This window comes from Cygnus olor, chromosome 20 (assembly GCF_009769625.2).
Source record: "Cygnus olor isolate bCygOlo1 chromosome 20, bCygOlo1.pri.v2, whole genome shotgun sequence".
NCBI classification, from domain to species: Eukaryota; Metazoa; Chordata; class Aves; order Anseriformes; family Anatidae; genus Cygnus; species Cygnus olor.
This window is the reverse complement of record NC_049188.1, coordinates 7,309,556-7,335,412: the sequence shown is the minus strand read 5'-3', so window position 1 is coordinate 7,335,412 and position 25,857 is coordinate 7,309,556. Positions and strand designations below refer to the sequence as shown.

General features: G+C 50.4%; 1 protein-coding gene across 2 annotated transcripts in view; it reads left to right on the top strand.

The window, feature by feature from the left end:
• SSH2 (slingshot protein phosphatase 2) overlaps positions 1 to 25,857 on the top strand; it is a 92,434-nt gene that overhangs the window by 18,018 nt on the left and 48,559 nt on the right. For both annotated transcript variants that reach the window (XM_040533163.1, XM_040533165.1), the window contains exon 2: positions 14,448 to 14,491. In XM_040533163.1, the coding sequence (XP_040389097.1) occupies positions 14,448 to 14,491 (44 nt within the window). The remainder of the gene's footprint in view (positions 1 to 14,447; positions 14,492 to 25,857) is intronic.

Here is a 25,857-nt window from a genome sequence, read left to right as displayed (position 1 = left end):
GAGCCCCAGCAGTGCTGGCGAGCGTGGGTTACACTGGCAGGGCAACTGGAGCCTGGAACAAGAGCGTTTGGATCAGCCACCAGCAGAGCCCTGGGACACGTGAGATGCTGCCCTGGTCTGGTTAACTTCCTCCAGCTGGAGGCGCTACGGCGGCGTGACATCTCTGCAGGATGCAGGCTGACAGGTCTGTAAAGGGGGAGGCTGGCGAACACTGCGGTTTGGCTTGTTCCACGAGGATTTGGCACGCCTAATGAGCAGGTGATCTGTGGAAGCGTGAAGAAAAATGTGGTCTGTCAGTAGCAGGACCCGGCTCTCCTCTGCTTGCTCTGGGTGTTTGTGCTTGCAGCACTCGAGGCTGCTGAGGCGAGCGCATTGCTGGGTGTAGCGCCTCGGATTTTTTTTTCTAAGTGTACCTATTAATGGAAGCAGAGCGCATAATGTAATCCTAAAATAGCTCTTCCATGAATGCAGAAACATTCCACTTCTGACTAATCGGCCATTCAGAAGGAGCGTTTAAATATGCACCAGAGACCGAGCAGCGGCTCTCCGTATCTGGGTGAGTGGAGTTGGCAATGTGCTACGGATCTGAGCCGCACGGGAGGCTTGCCCCTCGCTTCGTCCCCTTTCCCTGCACCTGCCTGTCTCCGGGTAGCTGCTTCCCCTCCGGGGAGCAGAACACAGCTCCTGCTGGCTCCCCGGCAGGCAGCCGCGCTGCAGGGCTTGCTCATCCCCACCGCCCCGAGACCGAGGATCTGGGAAGGACGAGGCTGATAAACAGTCCTCGAAACCAGGCTTGTGTTTCTCTGGGTTGTGAATGACCAGGGACACAAAGAGCTTATGGTCCCAGTCCTGGCTCTAGTGCATAGCCTGAAGAGCTTGGCAAGCACCGGGGAGCCCATGTGCAGTGGTTTTCTCCGACAGCTCCTCAGCTACACACACTGCTCCACGGCCTCTGGGCCAGCTTCACAAAGAGAAGAAGATGCACAGCGTGGGCACTGGGGCAGGATCCGCGTGGCCTGCCTGAAGAAATGATTTGCTGTTGCTGATTGTGGTTGCTTTTCCAGATACAGCAATGCCATGTAACCGTCTTATTTAGAGACGACCTCAAAGGCAAGTTCTACTCCCCAAACCAGGGATTTTCACAGGGGCTTACGCTGGTTTAAGGCTGCGTTATCCTAGCACAGCATAAACCTGTTTCTAGTTATCTTAAGGCAGAAAGCGGCTGGGGGATTTGGGTCGGGCTGGATGATTGACTCCTGCTGACTTAACCGATCCCTGAGGAGTGCCTTTTGCCCTCACCTACCTGATCTTCGTTTCTTTGTCTGGCACCAGCAATAAGCACTTATCCTGCGCTGTCTCCTGCAGCTGAACCAAGTTCTGGGAGGTGCCGTACCCTGAGCGTTGGCTTCGGCAGCTCTGCCCTTCAGGTGGTCATTTCTGCAGAGCCCCGGCCAAAGGGAGGGGACAGCTTTAACTGGATTAACCTCAAGAAGAGAGTGTGGGGATTTAAGGATTAAGGAACCAAAGGCAGCCAGCAGTCACCGACCGAAAACCTGCAGTGAGAGAGCCAGTCCCTAGACTGGAGATACAGCCCTTCCTCACCTGCATGGTGTGCGTGGTGGCGTTTTTAGCCTTGGAGGTGTTAGAGAAGGTGGTCTTAGGGATGCAGGGGATGTGTTTTTCTTAAGACTCGTGTATCGATTCAAGGCTATTCACAGTTGGCACCTTTGTAAGAGGAACCGTGGAAGCACTGAGTGCTCAGGTGGGATCCCGGACCTGGCTCACAGAAGATGTGTTGGTGGCTTACTCTAATATAACAAGAGCATCTGGTTTCAGGAGGCGTTTAGCCCTCCGAACCCCATGCACTACTCTTACACCCTCTATGCCTGTCCTGAACTGTTTGTCGTCCCCTGTATTTTTTCCACCAGTGCTGTTCTGCATCCCCTGCAGGGAAAATCGTGGTAGATGGCAGGATTGGTAGGAAGACGGGGAAGGAGCGACAAAACCCTGTTACTAGGGAGACACGAGCTGTAGCATCGTCTCTGATGGCCGGGCTGCCGAGGGGGGAACAGATGGTACGAAGGAGCTGGGATTACGCAGACGGGCACCGCAGGGCAACACGGCTGATAGGGCTGTGAACTTCAGGGGTCGGGCAAAGCCGGGTGTGTGCCAAGGCTAACGGGCTTCTTTGCCTTTGGCACAGTCTTCTGGCCTCTTGCTGAGCCCTTCGTGCTCCGGGGACAGGGAGGTATGACCGTGTGAAAGCAAGAACCTGGCAAAAAGGTCGGACTGTACCCACAAAGGCCAGACTGTACCCGCTGGCAGTGACATTTACGGCCCGGGAGGGGAAAATAACCGAACAGAGCGCTGCTATCCGGGTCAGAAAGGGCTTTCTCCTGTTACCAGTGTGCACACGGAGGAACGTGACTTCTTTTCCATCCTGGGAGGCTGGGAGGACGGATGGCTGCTCCCAGCTTTTGACACAGCCCGGCCTTTATGGCAATGTAACGTTTCGCAGAGGCTTACGTTTCAGGAGCGCTGCTGCCGGCTGCGTGCTGCCGCCTGCTCCCTGGGGGGAGATGTGGGGCAAAACTGCGGGTCTGGACTGAGCCGTGGGTAAATCAGCAGAGGCACATTCATCCTGCCCGAGGAGAAACACAGCCAGAGCTGCTCTGCTAGAGTCTCATTAGGATCTGTTTTGCTCGTGTTTAACTTCCAGGCTCTGCGGACGAGTGTTGCAACAAACAGGGCACTGATTCGTTAACAGACGAAGGGTACTAGATGGCTGCAGTGCTAGAATTAATGGCTGGACAGCATTTCCTTTTTTTTAAAAATCTCTTTCCTCCCACAGCAATTTGGACTGGTACCCAAATAAACAATAACAAATAGATTTTTGGAGGAGCTGGCTGGGAGAAATAACAAAAGTCAAGGGGCCGTCGTTATGCAACTCAGCTCTGCTCGTATCTGACTACTCCAGAAAACCTTCTCTCACTCCTCAGCTTCATTTTCCATTCTCTTTTTCCTTCCACCCCTGCTGGAGGAGGTGCTGTTGTATTTTCTGCCTTGGTTTTGGTCCCCCCACTAGTCGGGAAGGCACATGGGGCTGGCCGAGCGTAGGCAGAGCCGTGCTGTGGGGAAATGCCCCGCGAGAGTGCACAAACCAGCTTCTGTCAGGCAATAAAATGGCTCGGCATGTTGGCTCGGGTTCCAACAGCATGACACTAATACCTGGGCGTGTGGTTTTTTTTTTCTTTTTTCTTTTTAAATAACCGATTCTGGGTATTTTGTAACTGCTGTGTGCCGCTTTTAGCAGCGGTGGTCTCGTAGGAGTGGGCAGCTGGGGGCTGTTCTGCTCCCGGGGGCTGAAGGATGTGAGCGAGGGGTGTGCTTTGTCCCCCGTGCCTCCGCAGCGTTGTGCCAGGGGGGGATCTGCAGCCCTTGCCTGCCCTCCAAAGGCTCTGCTTTGAGTCCTACACATACAGAAAGCCGTCCCTGCGATTCCTTTCAAAGTTTTGCCTGAAAGACCTGCTTTTTTTCCTTACCCAAGCCGAGTCTAGGGGTGAAGAGACTTTCCTGCCGATTCCTCCTCTGGTACGGAGCCTAACCTCCTGCTGGGAAACCGCTGCCAGCCTCCTGCTCCCGCTCCATCGCTGCAGCAGAGCAGAGCCCCCGCTGTGCTCTGCTCGAATCCCACGGTACGCCGCGGCCGTCTGCGAGAGGCAGCGCAGATGCTGCTGCATCCAGGCACGCCGTGCGATGTTCTTGCTTGGATACCCCCTTTTTTGCTTTGTTTTTTTTGCTTCTCACGAATGCTAGGTAACAATCTACAGCTTGTAATCGCACCGCTGAGCGCAGTTTCAGATCAAGCACTGCTAAGAGCTGACAGTTTCAAACAGTGATGATCTCCTGACCCCCCCCCGTCCGTATTGCTTTTTAGAGGTCGAGCATCATAGAATTAAAAAGATTGGGTGTTGCTCTGCTTCCTTTTCTGAGCCTTTATTTCACCTTCTTACGTCTTAAATAACTTCCCACTTGGAGATTTTTTTTCATCCAGAAAATCATCTTCTAATGCTTGATGCAGTAGGCCCAGGGCCTCGTAGTTCGGGTAGGTCATGAAGATATCTGCGCTGCTCCCAATTCATCCCGTGCGTCCTATGTTCCTTACGTCAAGGGGGGATTTGGCCGCTGCTGGGAGGGATTGGATCTCGCAGGAGCCGAGTGGGTGAGAGGCTCTCTGCCTGCTGGCAGGGAGAGAGATGTGCACGTGTTACAGCCACCGCTCGGGTTTAGGACTGTACTCCTGAGATTTTATGGGGTGAAGATTCAACTTAAACCTGTTTCAGAGATGGCCGCGTGTGCTTCTGTCCGTGTGGCAAGCAGTGGAAATGAAAAGCCTCTACCTGGTTATGCTGCTGCCCAGGAGTCGGAGCTGTGCTGGTGCAGCTGCACAGGGTGGGCACAGGGCACAAACGGGAGCGGTATCCAGAGAGCTCCCCTCCTGTCCCCGTACGGGAATAACGCAGTATTTCGTATGATGCAGGTGGATCAGCAGTGCTTTGGTGACCCTATGACTATGGGAAGAGTTAAAGCTCTGGAGCTGACCTGTGCCTGCCCAGAGCCCTGGAATAGCTCCCTGGTTTTTAGTGTAGGTAACTGCAGTGGGGATACAGATGAGGCAGTCGTGAGCGTGCACCTGTGTGCAAAAAGAGGAAAAAAAAAAAAAGAAAACAACCCAAACTTATTTTTATTCGTAAACTTGATGCTAACAGGAAGATGGCTGATTGCAAGACAAAGACCCTTCCCTTTGCAGTGTACCTCCCTTCCTTCCACCCTCCTCCTCCTCTTAAAATAGCCCTTCGGATTTAGGAGCAAAACCCAAATATTTCCCTTTTTATGAAAGCACATTTCTTGTTTGTCCCTTTCAATGGGAAACCTAACTTTGGTGACTTAAACCAGAAGCTGGTGGTGTGCATCAGCTACGTCTGCTCCACATCCTTATCCCTTGTAACATGTGAGAGTATTGCTTATGAATTATAAAAGATTTTCGGCTGCAGTCCCAGGTCTCCAGCTTCTCCTCGTACGGCTCTTTACTGGCGGGTTTGCTTCCCCGGCTTCCTCAGCCCTGTTGAGTTCTCGCTGTCTTTGCCTCTCCCAGCAGGAAAGGGGCCCTGAGGCCAAGACCTCGGAGATGTCAGGGATGTCTAGAAGTCCCGCCTGGGATCCACCAGTGTATGTGTGCATATTTTTGGCTTGGTCTTAACCAAACTACACCTCTGACATCAGCAACAATTCCTGGTATGAAAACTGGAGTTATAGTGCCCGTGTTTATACAGCAAATGAGTTTTCTCACGCTCGTCCCATCACCGTAAGCAGTTGTTACTGCTGTGGGGAAATGAATGCCTGAAGATTTAAAGATTTCCAATGGACGATTTCATTATCTTTGCCTAAAAGGAGAGTAAGCAGATACCTTCCAGGTTCTGGGAAGCATTGCATTTAGCAGAGAATCATAATTATGTTAAATATCAGTCTGTACTGTCATACTTGCACTGTGTTGAAAGGCCACCTAAAGTTAGAGGAAAGGTCTGTTCGGGGAGACGACAGATTTTGTTTCTTAGTGTCTGTAACTCTCTAGATGGTGCCGACTGATACGCCACTGCAGTTTTTAGAGAGAAGTCGTGTAACGTTGCTTCTGTGTAGGGGTTTTTAATGTGGATATATAGCGTTTGGGTTGTTTTTTTCCCTTGGGTGCGCCTCTCTGATTAAAGCAGAAGCTGTTGTACTCCCCATCGGGCGAGCTTATTTCGCTGCAGAAATTGACCGTAATCTCCTTTTTAATCTGCTCTTGTAGGGCAGCGTAGCAGGCTGTGTCACAGTGGATTTCTCATCCTGCCTCTTGTTGTTCCAGTTGGAGGCTTCTAATTCTTGTGCTCAAATGTTTTGAGTTTTATTTCTGCAGTTTTCAGTGAGGTCCAATCTAAACAAAGTTTGCATAAATCCCTTAGCTGCAGTGGAAAGATGAAAGCTTTGATAAGGAACTTTTTATTTTTCTTCTAGAGCAAGAGCACAATGTCTTTGACCTAAATATACTGGTTACTGACACAGCAAAGTGATGCAGAAAACAGTCTGGAAGGAATGTCAACCTCTGAATGAAAGCTTGGCTGCAGAAAGGTGCTGCTTACGTAGAACCTAATGCACAGAAGAAATGGGAGGAGGAAAAGGTGTTCATTCAAACTATTTCGTGCAAATAGTGATGGGTGAGGGAGAAACTGCTGGGGAAAGCTGCTTGGTTACCCCTGGCGCTGCGGCTTTGGAGAGGTAAAAACACTATGCAAAGCACCGCGTACGTAGTTCTCCCCTTCCCGTCTGGGGCCTCGTTTGCTCCGCTTAGCTTTCTGAAGAACTTTTACGTCAAACTTGAAGGCTTCCTGGTAGCAGCTTCTATTTTTTAGAAGTGTTTGATGGCAAATGTAAGTATTTCCAAAGGTGGCCATGAGCTAGTTCTCTAGAGCATACTCAGGGACTTTATTAATTAGCTTCATAATTTTTAATAATGGCTGAGGTTAACCTTCTCCAGAGACTGAGGGATTCTGAAGTGAACTGGTTTTAAATCCAGCCTTGAGACCTGTCCCGTGCCCGTGAGTGCTCGCACGCTGCTGCCGGGGCAATGCTCTCCGTGATCTGCTCTCTTTGAGTCACTTCGCACAGACCGCTGCGGGTTCTGCTTGTCTTTGTTCTCGCTGCGCAGCTGGGGAACTTGTGAACTCTGTCCATTTATTTCTTGTGGTCAAATCTCCCTGTTTAGCACCGAATGACTGCTCCTAGATGAAGTCAGGCTGGAAACAGAAACCGTTGTAGTTCAGCTGGCTTCCCCCTCCTGCCCCGGAAGCTCTCGCTGGTGAATTTGGGGGCATTCTTCAGCTTTTTAGAGAAAAAGGGAACCTCTCCTCGACCCAGCGTTTCAAGTCAGCCCTTGTTTCTTTTTTACCAGCCAGAGTGTTGTTGCTGGCACTTCAGCCTTGCTGCAAATGCAGCATGTGTGGGCTTTATGCTAACACAGTTTATTTAAGAGGTTGATACAACTCTGTGGAAGTCTCTGCTACAGAAATATGTAATAGATATTTGGCAGTCTGACTCAACCATTTGTCCTGTTTTCTTCCAGCAGATGATTTGAGATTATTGATAGGACCAGCCTTACACAGGGCACGCTGCTAAATAGACATCTTTATTTCATCTCGGAAGGTGTTGAGCTTTGTTTCTGCGTGATGTCCATGGATCGTGGTCCCCTTGTTCAGCCTCTGTTCAGTCGCTTCTTTGGGCATCTCATGCCAGAACTGTGCAGACCTCAGGTACCCCAGGGTAGCTGTAATGTCACTGTGTCTGTGTCAGCAGCTGAATTGAGCCCTAAGGAATCCAAACGTGCAGTGGATGCTCACATCTCTGGTGACTTGTATTGCATTAGGAGAAAGGCTGTGGCTGCAGTAATGGCACGCTCTCTGCAATACTCAACCAGACTGGGTTATTTAGCCGTGCGTTGGGTAATACTTGAGGACAGAGGATGATTTTTTTTTTTTTGGACTGGCTTGCTTAATACTTGCGGACACCCAAGAAGAGCTCCTGTATGGAGGAGTTTCCAAGGCCCGGTGCAGCGTAGCACAGAGATGCCCGGGGAGGTCGGTGGGTGCTGTGCAGAGGTGTATTTGCATGGTTTAACGACTGGATTGGTGCCCGCCTGGCAACCTCCGATTTGACTCAAGCAGCTGCCTTCTTCCCAGCAAAAGTCACGTTCAGCTCAGAGGCAGTTCGTGTGTGTTTGAACAACTGGATGGGACCTAGCCAAGGGAAGGGTAGGCAGGGAACTAGGAGGTTGCTTTTTAATTATAAATCTTTTCTACCTCCTTTGAGACTGAGTCCAGAGCTGTTCACATGACGGTGGCCTGACAGTGATCAGTGAAAAGCCTCTCTGATGGCATGGCTACATCTTGCTGCGGGTTTGGGGGATCCATGTTAACTCAGTTTCTGTTGTATAAATAAGAAACTGCCAGTTGCCCTTCGCTAAGAGAGGTGAAAAAGCTTCAAATTGGCTGTCTCACAGCATTTTAAATTAGCTTCTGTACTCTTACTCTTGCACAAGACCTCAGCTGATTTAGTAAGGATCATTTTTAAAAAGAATACTATTGACTTTGAAATTCAGCAGCTTCAAGAAATGAGAATAGCTTGACATCCAGTTCTTGGTCTGCCTTCCTGTAGGGAATTTGGGATCACTCACTGCTGGTGTTTGTTGCTGTGCAGAGGTTTTCTATAAAAGCATACCAAACGATGGAAAATAATGAAGTTGCTCACGCAAAAAGCAACACCTAGCCAAGATTTAGAAAATGGAGACGGGGAGAGAAGTTCTGCAATGTCTAAAGTGTGCACTTTACAACTATTAGCAAAATGTTGAGGCTTGTGGGGTGACAGAAACTGTAATCCTTGTCCAGCCTGGGGTGTCAGTGCTTTCTTGATATGGATGGCTGTGGCGTGCTCATGCTCCTGATAAAAACACTTCCCAGGCATTGTCTATGCAGTCAGGTATGTTGGCATAAAAGCATGTGCAGCAAGCAGTTATTACATTGGAATCACTTTCAAGGTTTGCAAGATGTGTTTTCAGGGTGTAGTCTGTGTGAAGAGTAGTCTGTGTGAAATGTTCCCCGGTTACTAAAAGTGTTGTGAATGTTAGATGCATGCCTTATGCTAATAATCCTATCTCTTACAACAAAAGAAGCTGCTCTGATGTTCCCGGTGTTAAATACAGGCAGACAGCTCCAGTCCCGGTCCATAACACAGACTGAATCTCGTTTATCGTTGCATCAGTCTGCAGAAAGGAGATTTCTAAGAGCAGAACTGTTTGCGTGACATGGAGTGACTCCCATTGTATAGAACAGAATAATGCTCAAAAATTTCTCTCTTCTCCCTTACCCTTTTGATGACAGATAGTTGGCAGCAGATCAAAGTACAAACAGGATTAATGTTTTGCATATTCTGTCCTACATGGCCTGAAAGGAGCAGAGATGGATTTTTTTCATCTTCCACTTAAAAGTGCATTTAATATGTGGCCTAGTTTAGAGCTATGCGACTCATTCCTTCCGTTTCCCCCGAGGCCTGTGTTTCTGGTCAAGGAAAGCAGGGCACGACTCCCTCTGGAGCCCTTCAGTGCTGCTCAGCTTCCTTCTCCGTGCAGGCCGGGGCTGGAGGCTGCTGCGGGGCTGGAGCAGTCCCACATCGGGGAGCTCCACATTGCCTGTGTGGATGCCACAATCTCCTGCACCCTTCGCTCTGGTTACGACGTGGGTGCCGCAGGGTGTGGGCAGCCCAGGCTGGGAGAGGAGCTGAGGCTCTCGCCGCCACCACCGCATGTGGGATGGTGGCTACAGAAGTGAAGCGGGGCGCTGCCACAGGTCACACCTCCAGCTGGCTCACTGCAGGGTCTGAGGTTGCTGCCCAAGCATAGGATCATAATGATTCTCTAATCAATAAGGTTGGAAGAGAGCTCCAAGATCATCTGGTCCAACCATCCCCAGTATCACCCACTGAACCATGTCCCCGGGCACCACGTCCAACCTCTCCTTGAACACCCCCAGGGACAGTGACGCCACCACCTCCCTGGGCAACCCGTCCCAACGCCTGACTGCTCTTTCTGAGAAGAAATGCCTCCTCATTTCCAACCTGAACCTCCCCTGGCACAACTTGAGGCCGTTCCCTCTAGTCCTATCGCTAGTTATGTGTGAGAAGAGGCCGACCCCAGCTCCCCACAACGAGCAAGCTGCTCCTCAGAGCTGTCCCCAGAAAGGGGCGCCCGCAGGCCGTGATCCACCGCAGGCCGTGATCCACCGCAGGCCATGATCCATGCCCCGCTGCAGCAGGGCACTGGCAGCAACGTGGCCTTCTGACACGGGCAAGTGCCTGTGAGCGTGCTTGTTTTAGCAGACATGTCAGTCGGAGTCGCTTCCTCCAGTAAAGGCTGCGCTCGGCCACGGGTTGGCATCGCCTGCTCTGTCCTGCCTCCCCCTCTAGTGGGGCGGCTCGTCGCTGCAGCTCCACCTCGCCGGACAGTTTGGGCTTTGTGTCTCTTGCAGTCGCAGAACTGCAGGGTGAGCAGGGCCCAGCTGCGGCATAATGGGGTGCTGGTGTGGGAGAGGAGAAACAGCAGCAGTTAGGTATGTGCGGTACGGGAGCACTGGAGGTATCTTCTTGCATCCCCAAAGCCTTCTGGCCATGAGGTGTTCCGAGTACATTTGCAAAGGAGGCGGTCAGTGGGGTGAGGTGGTTACAGGGATCTGTTAGCATTCAGCTACCCAAATCTCAGCACCCTGTAAATATCGGGACACAAGGGGGATGCAGGGAAGGAGCGTTTTGCAGACCGGGATGGCTGTTGTTGCTGAGGAGGAGGGCAGAAGCGCCTCGTGACATCCTCAAAGTGAAGGTTAGTTCTGCTCCAGATAGCATCCCAGGCGATGGATCTCTTGCTCAAATCACACTTGTCTACAGTTCTTTTTTCCATAGACAGTCATCTGTATTCTGTATAGATGTGCTTCTGACACAAATCTGCTACATTTATGTCTAATATTAAAGAGATCTTGTAAGAGCTTTGGCAGAGACAGATGGTGGTTGACTGGGCTGTGTCTAGCCTCCTCCACATCGAGCTCTTGAGGGCTGAATTTTGAGTGGAGCCATGTTAACGATCTGCATATTTCAGGATCTTCTCCTGTCATTTGTGGGACTTCTGGTTATGGCTTACCAGGCTTGCCAGTTGCTGTGACCTGATTATTTTTTTTTGGCATGTGGAAATGGCCATTCGTTATCATTATCATACTGAAAATGTTTGCATAGCTGGGGTTCCTGAACAGCACAGTAGAGATTGCAAGTGCTCTTTCAATTGTTTTTGTTCTCTAGACAAATACATGTTCTTGAGCTGTTTTGGCTTACTCAAAAAATAAAAAATAAAAAAAAGTCTTCAGCTATCCTGCATGTATGAAACCTCTTCCCCTCCCTCTGACCTCTTCCCCTTGTCTGTCTCTCCATGTCCCCTCCGTACCCCTCATCAACTTTTTCACCAGCCCACGGGGAATTCATCAGTCTATGCTCTGGCAGGATCTGAGAAGTTCCAGCAGTAACACACACCCACAACAGCTCGTGGTGCTTTCGGAAGGATGTGAGATAGATAATAGATTTGTTCAAAGGAATTTAACGGTACAGCTGGCACCGGCTCCCAGTTTCTTGTCTTGCTGATCTTGTCTGGGACACTTGGCACGCCAAGGCCCCAAGGTGATGCGGCCTCCTGGATGCAAGGCGTGTGGTTCCAGTGTCTTCCTTACGCTCGAGTTTGTCATCCACATCTGATATCGCCATCCTAGTGCTGTGAGGTCGTTGCATCAAGTCATGCCTCCCAAATAATGGCGTGGGGCTGGGGTTTGGTGAATAGAACCATAGAATATCACAAGTTGAAAGGGACCCACGAGGATCGTTGAGTCCAACTCCTGGAGCTGGTCAAAGCCTGTGAAGACAACTGTGGTGCTGCTGTCTTTGTCAGCTCATGGGGCTCTGCTGCTGCTGGTACTTGGGCGACTGGTCCTCTGAAAATGCGAATCCTTATCCTGCAAATCTTGTGTGCATCTTTTGGTTTTGTTTTGTTTTTTAAACTTCTGCAAGAACTTCTGATAAGTGGCCTTCTCAACAGAGCCTCACAAGCTGCGTAAGTTCTTGCAAGACTCAGCAACGAGGAGTGTAGAGGACACTCCACATCCCTGTTTCTGCAGGCAGGTCTCCAGAAGCTAGTGCAGAGTCTGCTCAAGGTAATCTGGAGGGACCTTTGTTTTCAAACCCGGATATCAGCATACAGATAGTTGTCTGCTCCGGCACAGCCCGAGGTGAGTTTAGCTCTGCATATCGTTCCAGTTTGCCATAACTGGTGTGTGGCACCGAGGAGGTGGCCTCTGTGGCTTCTGTGACAATGCTGGCTGCCTGACCGAGCACGCGGTCTCAGCCATCAGAGCTGCCCTTTTCACCATCGGATTTTCCGCTCCAAACCACTGGGAAGCGCCTGCACTTTCCGGTGCTGGGGTGAGAAATAAAATAATATGCACTCTCCTGGGAAGTGCTGGTGGTTAGGATAACAAATTTAGGGGAAGAGGGCAAGGAAAGGAGGTATGTGAAGTATTTAGGACTGGGACTTCCTTTGCTTGCTCTAGAAATGCAAATACTTGCTGCTTTCCTGCTAGTTACGCACTAGCCAACTTCTTAGAAGTACTCAATACCTTGCTTCTGCAAACTTAACATGCTGCTGTTACCACCTGTCAAGACAAAATACACCAAAGCGCAGAGTGAGTAGCATGGTCCATGGGATAACCACTGCCTCTAAGGTGTTAAGCAACGCAGCTGAAGTGCACAGAGGCTTTGGCCGCCCTGGGAGCGCGGATTGCCAGGACAGCTGTCCAGTGTCTGGAGCCGTGGACAACAGTCAGGCAGATAGGTCCTGAGCCAGTGTGGTTATTGCAAAAGCTTGAATAATGGAAAGTGACTTTATGCCGTTGGATTTCTTCTTTCGCAAGGCCAGCCTCGGGTCTGTAGCCCAGAGAGCATCCAGGAGTGTCCTGCCAGCCCCTGAATGCAGCTGGATGGATGCTGACACCCCATCGCAGAAAGGAGGGCTTGGCTCCCCGCAGTGCAACTCTGCTGCTGCTCCCTGGGTGGCTGCTCTTCACCCGTGCTTTTGCACCTTTCTGAATGATGCTATGGCTTGTTTTGTGTTGACTGTGGAATGCATTTGGGTTCTCGTTTTTAAAGGAGACGGGCATGCCAGCTTCCTTATCAAGTTGCTGAAATGCTGAGCTAATTCTAAGGTATGATGAGTAAAAGGTATTTGTGCCAGCTCCTGCTTGTTGTAGATGGTCTGCGGGTTTTAGCTTGAGTTTGTGGTTGCAGGTGGTTCCCAGTGAACTCCTTCATGGTCTTGTTCTAGTTCTGTTCTTCGAAATAGAAGAATAGGACTCAACACAAGCTTTGCAAACAATAGAAGAACAGAGGAACTCAATTCAAGCTTTGCATGCAGTAAGCACAAGAATGTAGCTGAAAAGATTTTCGGGAAAAAGCATCTGTTCGTACAGTTCTCTTACAGAAACTTTACTTAGTCCACTCCCCCCCTTTTCTGAGCCTGATGCTTAAACCTGTTAGTTCCTGTGTGTTTTGGTAAGGTGTGTTCTGGAGTCGCTCCCTCTCCTGTTGTTTCACCGGCTCTCCTGCCCCGGCAGCAGGCAGCTGCATGCCCACGCTGGTGGGGCTGAGCGAGAGGCCTGGGATGTGCAGCTCCTCGTCCTCTTCTCCGCTGACTCCGTGGAAAGCGGACGCTTCCCCTAGCCCAGATCCCTTACGTGCCTTCTCTCTGTCTCCATCCGCGTGCTGTGGTCTGTAAAACAGAAAGCAGGATGCGCATCTTCAGCATTGCTGTCCCAAAGAAAGCTGAAGGGGAAGAAAATGCTGCTTCCCCTTGGAGGGGACTGTGCGGTCCCTCCTGGCTTGTCGATGGGAGAGCAGGGCTGGCCTGGTTAGCACCCCTGTTGTCAGAATGGCTGAGGGCTCTTGCACCCATCTGCTTGTGTCTAGCCAGACACAAAATCATCATTTTGCTTCCTTTGGCACCCTGTGCCGAGCTCTGGTTTTCTTGGGATGCCCCTGCACGACCGAATGCTTGGAATGCTTTAAAATATGTTCCTTTCCACAGGCCCACATAAACACAGTAAGTTTTCACTGATTTAAAGCAGATCCTGTACTGCATCTTTAGCCGGTGCCTGGCAATAGATACTTAAATGTCCTGTGACGAGGAATTAATTGCTGAGATCTCTCTACTGGGGTATTGCTTTGGGCTTTAGTAGGTATGCCTAGTAAAATTCCCCAGTGCGCTGGAGATTGTGTGTATTAATTTTGCATCTAAAGCAGCGTCGTATTTCATATTGCCACTTCCTAGCCTATCTGTGCTCCCCAGCTCCTAGTTGGCAGGTTTATTACTTTCTGGTTTTGTGGGCTCTTAAACTTGATTGCTGACACTGGAATACGAATTAATACGATATATGTAAAGATAATTAAAAAACATAATGTTTTTGTCCAGAATTAAGCCATGTGTTTGGCCCTTGGCCTGCCGTGTTTGGCAGGGTTCATTGGAAGGAAATGTGAAAGCCTGCTAAATCCTTCAGTTGCAAAAATTCTTGTAGGTTGACTTTGAAAAGGGTTGTGAGTGAACATCAAGTGACAACCGAGCGGAAAATGCGTTCCTGGGTAGTGACAGCTACATGCAGAAGCAGTGCGGATTTCCTTTGCCTTCTACAGTCAAACCAGCGAAATGCAAGTCTTTGGAGTCCGCATACGTTAAAGCATATTAACCTTTTTTTTTTTTTTTCTTTCCTCTCCTATGTATGCAGGAGGCAGACAGTGGGGAAGAAGAATGCCGGTCCCAGCCCAGAAGGTAGGATTCTCACTTGGGGCTTGTGGGAGTCTTCGAGGATGCTGTTCTTCATGAAGTGTTCCCCAGTGTTTTAGTTTAATTTTGTTTTGTTCTGCTTGTTTTATTCCGGAATTTTTGTTTTTTACCCACCTAAACATCCATAACTTTCTGTCTATTGCTAATCTTGTGTAACTGTCTCATGGGTACCTTACTACCTTACTACAAAATATATATATATATATTTACATTTAACTATGACCTAAATGATGCCCTCAGTAAAGGGGTTATTGCAGCAGGAAATGGGGAAAAAAATCTGGTTATATACTAAAAAATACACACTGGGAACAGTTCACAAAGATACCAGCGAGTATATTCTCCAAATGGCTGTTTGCATCCAAGGGATGATGTGTTGCCTATAGCCAAGTTCTGAATAAGACGGTGATGCTGCACTTGGTGTATGTGGAGACCTTACTCGTCTTTTGGGACCAAATCCTGGTTGTGTTCTCCTTATCTCCCGCTGACATTGTGTGTTGTATCTTAGGGGTTGGCCCATCATCAGAATATTCTGAGAGGGATGACCGCATTCATAAACACTATGTTCTCTGGTTTTAAAAAGTCCCTGTAGCCCTCAAGAGCTGAGCTGGGTTCCGTGAGTTAGCAGGAGTATCGCGGGAGGCACTGCAGCAACGAGGCATCCCCAGCTGTGTTTCTTCACCTCCTGGTTATGCCCCTGCTTATGTCTTTGGGATCTGTGAAAAGCTGCATTTCTGAAAGTTAAAGTACGGGGTGACTCCGTGTCATAAGGGCTCCTGCTGCCTAAAATAGCATATTCAGTAGGTGTGTAGGTATTTGCTGCAGATGGAGGCGGTCAAGCATCAGATACTTGTGTTCTGCACAGATAGGAGAGCACTGCAATTGACAGAAATTGCTACTGTTTTCATTTTAATTGGGATTGTTTTGTATGGAGATGTTCATTCTTGTATGTGCCAGTTTCAGTTGCTTCAGGAAGAACTTGGTTTGATTTAATGCTTGTATCTGAAACCCAAACAAATACTGGAAGTCATCTGATTGCATGGTGACGAGTATTAATGGTGACAGGTATCAGTGGTGTTTTTCTAATGTAGTCGTAGTCTCAACGGTAGACCTCGTGAAAACTTAAAAGCATTTTCTCCTACCCTTTAAGCCATCAAAATAATTATTTCATCTAAACTTAAAATAAGCAAACTCAGTATATAACTAGGTAACTTGTCCAGCAGCGGGAGCACTTTCGTAGCTTAAAATGTTGCAGCCAAATTTTGTGAAAGGAGTGAGATTCCCTCCAGGGGGAGTAAAGGAGAAGTGAAGGTGAAGTAGTTCTCCCTTCGTGAGCTCTTTGGCTGTTACAGTTCTTTGCTTAATGCCGTTTGTGTGGGTAGGTAACTACGGAAGCTGTCATTTTTAGTATTTAAAAGGCTTCAACAAGATGTGGGCTTTGGTTTTGGGACCAACTTGGATGAATCTGCAAAAGAAAAAGCGGTCGTGGTTGCACATTCCCATGACTTCACCGTAGTCCTGCAATTGCTTGGCTCGGGGAAGGTGACTGTTCTGTTCCCTCCAGGCTTCTACCCTTAAATGATGATTTAAGAATCGCTGTTTCTTCATTTTACAGCTTTCATGACTGTTAGGAAAGCTGGAGAACACAATTCCCAAAGGCTCGAACTGAACTCAGCTAATCTCTTAATTTTAATTTCTCTCTTAGCCTTCCAGCAGTCACAAGATCAACTCATGACCTGATCTCAGTATACATAATGTATTGGAGGGGATGGGAGGTGTTTCATTGTTGTGGGCACTTAGCAACAATGGTAGGTTAGGTTTGAAACAAACGTTTCTTTTTGTAAATACTTGAAGTGACTTCCTAGGGTAGGAAATGAGAACCTGCTGTTATGGGATGATCTGAACCCTGTGACTCTGTGGCTGGGGTCAGAAGGCTAACCAAAGCCGAGATCCTTCACAAGGAAAACATGTGGATGGGGGTGAAATGTGTTTGATTACAGTGGGATAAAAATAAGGGTCAAACATGGTAAGTCATCAACCTGAAGTCCTGCTGTGGAGGAGCAACAGATGTCTGTAAACAGCTCTTGAGTCAATTTATCGAATCCCCAGTTTTCAAGGGAAGGTAGCAAGTAGTAGCTGTTAAAAATCCAGCAACCGATCTAAAATATCCTCCAAGGCAGCAGAGAAGTGTGTTTCAAACATGAGCTTAAACTTGCAGGTAGGTCCATCAAGAAAACCTGCAGCAATTAATTTATCCAGGTGCCGACCCGTTTGTGCTCTTTGAGGTCTCACACCACAGAGGCTGTGATTGCGCGGACTCGAGCCTGACAGAAGGGAAAGGAAGTGTGTGAAAACGTTGTTTGAGCTTAAACCTGCTCCAGGGAGCAGTCAGATGACGTGTCAAGTCTGCACTTGCCTCTTCGTTGGGGTTTGCCGGCACGAAGGGAGCATCAGCACACAGCTCAGCCCGTCCTCTTCCCTAGCGGCGCCTGCCCTCGACGTCCGCTCGCCCGGGAGCTCTGCTCCTTCCTTTAGGATGCTCTTAAAAGCACCATCACAGACAGGGTGAGGAGTTTTCTGCTCTGAGTTAGAATCTGCTTAAAGCTTGTCCCTGAGAGACGTTAAATATTAGAAAGAGTTTGTGTGTGCTCTGCCACTGGCAAACTTCTGTACTCTCTGGCAAACTATTTTGTACTGATGCAAAAAGAAGTGGTTTCTTTTCGTACTTGAGGGAAATGCTAGGGGATAGTTTTTATTTCACCTAATTTTTACAGAGGCTTCACTCTGTTACTGAAAATTGCAGCAAAGTATTACTGCAAATACCTGACACTAGAACAGTAGGTGAAAACCAGTTTGGCTTCCCTGCTCTTCAAAAATTTCAGGATTTTTCCAGAACCCCTTAGCCCTGCTCCAAGGGAAGCCCAGGAGGGTCACTGCACCCTGCCGTGGCTGACATCACTCTTGTCATTTATGGGTGAAACCCCCAAATCCTTAGCAGGAGTCCATGTTCTTGCTCTGGAGCCCCTGACTGAGCCAGTCCTCGTCACCTAATTCTTGGCTAATGAGACTAAGACAGAGCTACTGCACAAGCAGGTGTACCGAACAACCTATTTATTACGTTTATGGCCCTCATAACTACCTTCTAGACGTTTTTATTAGCTATCTGGAAGCTGTACAGTGAGCTGCCCTGCTCCTCTCTCCTGCCCCGGTCTTGTTGCTGCCACACGGAACTGACTTAACGAAGTCCCCGCGTTAACAAGCTCTGCGTCATCCCAGCGTCGTTCAACCTAACCTAAAACGCAAGAGCGTGGAGCTTTGAGTTGTGCTTACCCCAACCGGCTTACTAACGTCCACTTTTTGTGTGCCCCGTGCCAGGGTTGCAGGGATTCAGCATCTTTGTTTTGCTGACAAACGACATCCCCGGGGCCTGGGGCAGCAGCGGGCTGCAGTCTGTGCTGGCTTCACTGCCAGAACCGCTCGGTTGCAGTTTGTTTGAAACGGTGCCTCCGCTTCCCCGCGAGCTGTGCGCTCACCTCTTGGCACGCCTTGGAGCAGGACTCGCTGCCGAAATGCAGCCTTTGAGGCCGCACGGTAGCTGCTGCGAATAAAACTGAGCGTGCAGTGCTCCCCGGCCAGGCTGCCGGGACTTCCGAGGAAATCTTTGAACTTTTATGGCCTGCTGCTGGGTCAGGCTAAAGTCCGTTTGCGTGGGTAAAGCCACGGAGCCTGATGTTCCCTGGGAGTGCCACAGAAAGTGATCGGGTCCTGCTCTGAATTTGGGGCTTGCTACCCAAAAATGTTCCCCAAAAGTGCTTGCCTGCCCCACCTCAGGGGGGAGGCGCGCTGCGTTACTTTTGCAGCCCACGTGTGCTTACCTTCTGCTTTGGTTTTTTTTCTTTAGTCAAAATAGTTCCTTCCAGGAGTGAACTGGGAAGGAAAACAAATCAGATTATTGCTATGATAACAGTTGGATGTGCCAAGGTGCCTCAAGGTTTCAAGCTGTGAGTAAACACCTTTTGTTTTAGGAGTGGAAGATGACAATTTAATGCAGAAGCTTACGGTTAATTACCGCACAAAAGTTGTTTTCAACTACCTTGATACTAAGTGGAACTGGTGCATGGGTTTCCTTGTGCGAGGTGACAGCTCGCTGGATTGTAAGCCAGCTTCTTTGATTTTTGAGCTGGGACTCCCTGCGGGCTCCTCACTACCCGAGGGTCACAGCAGATGTGTGCTGGTCCCTGGGAGGAGAGGAGGGACGGGGTCATTCCGCACTGACTGCACTTCAAAGGGCTCTCACCATCCACCTCGAGATGCGTGACTCTTCGCCATCCTGTGTCTGTTGTGACTTCGGGAGATGGGTATCACTGCCATTTGGTGGCAGGCTCCTGACACCTCTGGTTATCCTTAGAGCACATCTCTCACGTTACAAGCGACTTCGAAAACCATGCGCTGCCCGTTCTGGCAACTCAGCCTTCCTTGTGCTTCTTTGCTTGCTGCCGCAGCTGCCAAACTATCATTCTGTCAGTACTTGAGCTGTAGCTGGATCTTCTGGTGGGTCTGCAAGGCACTTTGTTAACTCCACATCTTGAGTAAGAGGGAATTGCGTGTGTGGTGTGCAGAAGAGCTTGTGTTTATCCATGCCGGAGATTACTAAGCTCCTGTAGCACAAACCTTATCTTTAGAATGCATTTCCTGAATCCATCTTTCTGTCCTTCCTTTCGGTGACAGCTTAGTCTCTCCGTAGCTTAGTCTCTCCGTAGCACTTACTACAGCTGCTTGTGGAGAATTTAATACCAAGATAAAGAACTGCTCTGTTAATCTGCCAGCTCTGCTGACCACTGGGAAAAGTTCTGCGGGCCACGCAGCACGATTCCTGAGAGCCTTCGTTTTGAGTGCCAGGTGTTTCATCACCAAACTGTGAGCAAAGGTATAGCAATTGTAGTAAAATCAGGTTTATTAGATTGGTAACAGATACCTGCAGGGCTAGTTTACTGCAGGTTTTCTGTGGTTGCAGTGTGTTCAGTCCAGTCCGATTACATACCCGTGGTTCACAATAAGCAAGAAGAAGGCTTGAGACTCGATCCTCGTAGCTGACGGATCAAGCAAGTCCCTATGAGTTGTTGCATTACCAAATTACTAGGTAAACAGGTGATGATATGGCAGGGAGCTTGCTCAGAAAATGAAGGCTTACGAAAAGGCTGTTAATTTGTCGTTCTAAGTGTGTGAACAGAAGAGAATGAGGAACAAGGCAAGGACAAACTTGGAAGTAAGAGGAATGAAGGTGGGTCAGATCCTTCAGCTACCACGAGGGTCTGCTCAGCGCTCAGCAAGCCCGGAGCAGCTGCCCCCATGCACTTGTGCTCCTCCTTCAGAGGTTAGCAAAGGAGGGGCTGACGGGGATTCCAGACGTTCTTGTGTCTCCTGCTGAGCATGAACCAGGTTCTCTGGGCCAGAGGAGTCTAAGCTGATGAAAGATTCCAGTTGTAAATAGAAAGGGAGACTCCAAAATAGCAGCTCTGGTCCCTTTCCTGGTTGGGTACCTTGGCAAGGCTTGAAAGTTACACAGCAATCCTTTGTTTTCAGCTCTGCGTGGATTTCAGGCACTCAAATGGATTGTGAGAATCCGGCAAGGGTTTCTGGACTTACTGCCATTCAGTGCTTTGGTATCTTTGCATCAAACACATTCCTTTCTAAAATTAGTTTAAAAATCAGGTTGTGCTTGACACCTGAGCGGATTTACCTGTTTCTTTTCTGTAGGTCACTGAAATAGCACATTACTTGTTTCATCATCTCAGCCATGTCAGTTTGGCATTTCTTCTTTGCTGGACTTGTAGTGCTGTAGTGGTTTGCAAGGGTCTGGATTAGCTTTTCAGAAGCAGCATAGATGTTTGCACGGAGGGCGGCTTGCTGCATAAACAGGATGCTCTGCAGTTTCGTATCCAAAGAGCTACTTTTCTTCAAGGCTGCTCTGGAAATCGCTTGAGTGCACGTGGAAAGCAGCTCTCCAGGAAGCTCACCATGTTAAACATCATTGCTGGGAGCAGGAGAAGGCGGCTGTGAGGAAAGACACTTCAGCAAAAGTCTCTCCGCACCTTGCAGTGTCCAACATCAGCCTCAGTACCAGACCTTCAGCTGTGGCTGCTCGTGTCCCTTGCGCTGCCCCCTGCGCTCCGGTCCCTGCAGCTCCCTGTGCTTCTGCAGCTGTAAAACGGGTGTAATTGAGCCTTGACCTCTTTGTGTCAGACCCTCTAAGATTTAATGATAAGTAAACTGTACAAAGATTGGGTGTGGGTTTTGTGAGGAAAGGGTTTAATGAAGTGATAATATTGCAAAATAGGTGTTGAATTCTCAGCTGAGAAGCCTAATCATTGATCGTGATGGGCAGCTGACCAAACGGGCTCTAAAAGCGTGGTTTTGTTCTGTCTGTGATGCTTATCGCCCTACCTCTGCTCCTGTCTGATTCTTTGCACAAGAACTGAAAACAGAAATACTCTTTGACAGCTTAAATAACCAAATTTAGAGTGTGGCTTCCTGTTCTGACTGGTTCTTCAGGATTCAGGTATAGTTTTGCATGCTTTCCCGGTTCCTGCCTCCCCCCTCCTTTTTTTTTTTTTTCTCCAAACCAGATACAGGCTCCTTTCTAATTTGCTATATTTCCCTTACTGTGCCTAACGTGCAAGTGTTGCCTTGGTGGGTGGCATGCCTCTTAGCGCTGGGAAAGTTTTGTTTCTTTACACAGTATCTCCTTCTGCCCTGCGTGCGTTGGCTTGTTTATGACCACTGCTACCGAAATGGCTTCGTGTTCTGCTGATAAATGAGACGAGATAACACAGTTGTCTCTGGCTCTTGTGCTACAAGATGACTTCTCACTGATGCACTCCTCCCTCCGAAGCAGCACACCGGGGCAGCGGTAGGAGACCCGCGCAGGAGATGCTGCTATCAGAGGTTCAGTCTCTGCCTGCTTACAGGCTGGCTGCAGTGATTTAAGGCTCTCCCCAGATAAGTCATCTGTTTGTGCTCCTAATCCACGCAGTCTCATCTCGGACTGCTCACTGCCAGGAGCTCCGCGTCCTCCGAGCCATAGGATGAGTTAGCTGACCTCTCGCCGGGAGAGAAGGGACATCACAGCCTTTGACTCCTGAACAGCCGGAGTCTAGCACCCCGTTCTTAAAATCTGCCTCTTCAGACCCTCCTTTCCCCACCAGGCCTGATGCTGAGACAGCTGCCTGTGTGGGGAAAGATCGAGTATAGCTGCCGGTGAGAAAACAAAGCGCTGCGCCCCGCCTGCGCACACGGAAATGAACTCGCTACCTCTGATCTCTGCGGCTGTGCCTGTGCAGGGCTCTCGTGCTCATCTGCGGGCAGTGACGTGTTGTTTTGAAACTCCGACTTCTCACAACGACAGCGGAAACAGCTGCCCGGCAGGACGGAGCAAACTTTCCATACGTGCAGTGAAGGTGGCCGCGCGGGCACTGCAGCCGGGCATTTCCCAGAGGAGGGAGGATGTGATGGGGGGGGTTTGTCTAACACAGCAGCCTCAGAGTTTTTTCCATAACCTGAAAATGTGGGTCCAGGCTCTGCGTTGCCAGATGTAGGTCTAAATTCCATGCCTGACAACATCCCGCTGTCCCTTTTACCTTGAACAAGCTAACCTTACAGCTGCAGCCCCTTCCATAGGCTCACCCTGCTGTGCTGGAGGAAGAGAAGAACGTTCCTTGCCTTTGCAGAGTACCTGGATCAGGACAAGCAGACTTAGAATAATGCCTAACCCCTCTTAGCCACTGAAGTAAGTTTCTAGAGACATGATGAGAATTCAGTTCATCATTAAGTCCATCAGGTTTTTTTTCTGAATGAGGGAACTGAGAGCAGCAGAGTCTTGCTGGCACACAAACTGAAATGCAGAGAGGTGGCTGGGCCCCAGTGTGGGACTGCGTTGCGAACCAAACACGCCTGATAAGACAATCCCTGCTCCCACTTCAATCATCCTCATGCGAGCAGACGCCCAGCAAACCCCTGTGAGATAGGTGGGTGGGCTATGGTGACACCCACACCTCTGGGTGGTCTGACCAGAAGCAGCAATTCAGCCTTAAACTGTTGATCTTGGATGGCACCATCAGCTCCATTAACGCCCTCTTTGCATGTGGACACTGCGCTGAGGACACCGTGTCCTGCAGCTTGCTTCTGCAACTGTCAAATCTGCGCATGCTAATGCAGAGCCTGACCAGAGAGCTTCGTGCAGTTTTACTGTTCACTCGTGTAGCCAGGCCTCAGCTGTCCGAGGAGGATCCCATTTGCAAGCTGCCAGCCCTGTGTGGGAGATGGAAGTACTCTGTTAGATCACTGCAAGATCAAAGCAGGTGAAAATGCACGAGGAAGGTAAGGCAGGTTGGTGTACGCTGCTGTGACTGTGGCTCTACGGTACAGACGCTGGGGATAATGATGGTTTTATGAATAAACTGCATATTTTCAGCCCTGCTGTCTGCTGAACAGAGCACTAACAGCCAGGACACGAGACTTAAATGTAGGTTTTCTTCCTCCAGCTCCTTGAACATCTCTCTAGAGGCAGTTCTCCGGTCCCTCCTTCCGAAGTGCCTGGCCGTCCTGGCATCCTGAGCATCCTCATTTTTTATCGTGGCGCTCCGTACCTGGCTCTGGCTGCCCGCACAGCCGGTTGTTGGCTTTCCAAAGGTCCGCGGATGGGTCCTTTTATGGTGTGTGCCTCGCACCGTGCGTCTAGCTGGAGCTGATGAGTCTGCCTGGTGTTCAAAGGTTAAACGGAATCCTTGCTGCCCGGCGAGCGCGGTGCGGGGCTGAAATCGCAGGCCGGGGGTTGTTTACTGCCCGTCCCTGCGGCAGGCGTGGCGGCGCTGATCCCATGGCCTCCCGGGGAGCGTAAATGCCGACCCACAACTCGGCCACGCGGTGCCCTTTCCCCCCGCAGCAAAATGTAATTTCATGCAGCGGGCTGGGAAGCGCCTGAGACCCCAGACGGACTTATTTACATCTTGTCACGCCGTGATTAATGGCTGGGCTCACATGCCCTGCTGCGGCACGGCCGTGATTGAGACTCTTACCTGTCATCACTGCGATTTCGTGCGCTTCAGGCTCCGCACGCATTCACCCCAGCAGAGTGCAGCCGCTTACAGCACCGAGCGGTTCCTCAGCTCTCGTGCCCTGCTCCCCTCGGCTCCATCTCGTCGCCCGTCCCCTCGAAGCCCCTTCGCTCTGCCTGCCCCTGCTCCTCCCGCAGGCCAGTGGGCTGACGCTCGAGCTCTTCGCTAAGCGCAGGATGCGACAGCCGTAGCGAAACGGGGTTGTTCCTGATGTCTGATGTAAAAAGCAGAACGTGAAAATAACGCGTAAATGGGCACCGGGAACCAAGGCACCGATCTGAGTAACGCTGCCTGACGGCAGGGCCAGTCTCAGGCTAGTGCTCCAGTCTTTGTGGCAACAAAAGCAGACTGAAATCCCTTTTATTGGGGTGGATTTCAATATGTGGACTTTCTGAGCGTTTCCCACTCCTGCTTTCTGAAGTCCCTAAAAGAACAGAGCTGGGATATTCCTGTCTTCATCTGGTCTCCTAGCATATGGAGACGCAGCGCTTGTGTCTGTGTTAATCCCGGGCTCGTTCATTTGCAGATCTATTATCCGGGTGTTAGCTGAGCTAGGAGTACTTCCACATGAGAAGAGGTAGAGTTAATCACCAGCTTGTTTTTTGCAGTTTTGAGGGCTTGCCTTTGTGATGGTAGTTGCAGGTAACAAGCCTGACATCTCTCTGGACTCTATTTAAACTCAGTTGTTTTTCCACAATGCTTGAATAGAGCCCTTCAGTTGTTAATTAGAACGGAGGAGAAGTTCTGGGCTTATTTTTCAGTCTATGAACGTGTGGTATGCGTTACTACCGATGGGAGGATCCTGCCAGTCTCTTGACCTCTGGAAGGATTGAGTTACCCTCCATTTCTCTAATGCTCTGATTTTTCCATCGCTTCTTGCAGCTCGCTTCATTTCTGTCTAACGAAACGACTTTTTTTGGCACCGCAGCGAGCTGGCACGGCGTTTTCCTTACAGCTGCGGGGAACCGTTACCAGAGATGTGCTCTTGGCGATACGAGATGACGTTGCTTAAATTAATGCAGCCCAACCATATCCTAGCAAAAGTTGCAGAATCACGAATTCTGCCGCTTCGTCTTCCCCCGGGACTGCTGGGAGCGGGGCTGGTGGGGACCTTTCAGTGTTTGCCTCGTTCCTGTAAGCTCCAGTGGGACCTGAGGCAGTTGCCACCGCATGTGTCACTTTTAGAGCTCCTCTGCCCTTTGGAAGTTTTAGTTGGAAACAATCCCTAGCTGAAGCTGTCTTTTGGCCTCCAGTTCTGCTCTCTGGCCGTGCGGGCAGCTCTGCAGTGATGCCCTGGCAATAATACCGTGTGTTTTTTTTCCCGTTGGGTAGGTCTTAGGACTAGCACTGTGCCCCAAACCCAGCTGCCTTCCATCTTCACCGCGTTTAAACTCGCTCCTTGTAATGCCAGCCCCGCTGGTGCCTCGTTACCAGCCCTGAGCATGTGCGCCACCCAAGAATAGCATCTTGGGCGCGTGTCCCCTTGGGCTGGGACAGCCTGCGTTCCCATGGGAAAGGGAAGGCCGAGCGAGCCTCCAGCCCTTCTCCGTTGTTTTCCTCCGCTCCACAGGCGGGGGGGTGCAGGACGCAGCAGGGCCGGGCAGCGTCTGCTTTTGGGCTGGTGTGTGCGGGGCTGCGTGGGGCTCCTGGTGGAAAACTGCATGGAGCTGGTGGAAAAATCCCGGGCAATGGCTGAGGTCCGTGGGCAGGAGCCTCCTTTCTGCCTTTCCTCCCGCGGGGGGATGGAGCTGGGCGTTAAATAGCGCCGGGAGGTGGCTGCGGGTCTTCTTGGCTGGCAGGTCCGCGAGCGCGATGGTCGCAGCCACCACCGCCTTGCCCTGCCTCCTGCGGGCGAGGAATTGAGGCCGATCCACCGCCCGCCCTCTGCAGACCCCATTGGGTGATGTAAGGGGGGCTGCAGGGCACCCTAAAGCCCCCCCCCAGCCCCAGCCCCAGCCCCAGCCCCGCAGTGACACCCCCCACCGGCCCACATTGCCCACCCAGCCTGGCCTTGGGCACCCCAGGGAGGGACCCCCACAACCTCAAACGAGGGTGTTCCGGCCTCAACCTGGCCGAAGGGGGGGGGGGGGGAAAAAACCCCAACCCCCCCTAAAAGCGCTGCCCCCCGCTGCCCCTCCCGCCACGTGCGGGCGGGGGCGTGGCCGCCAGCAGGGGGCGGGGCGAGGAGCGTGGTTTATCCAAGAGGAACCGCTCGGGGGCGTGGTCGCCCGGGACGGGGGC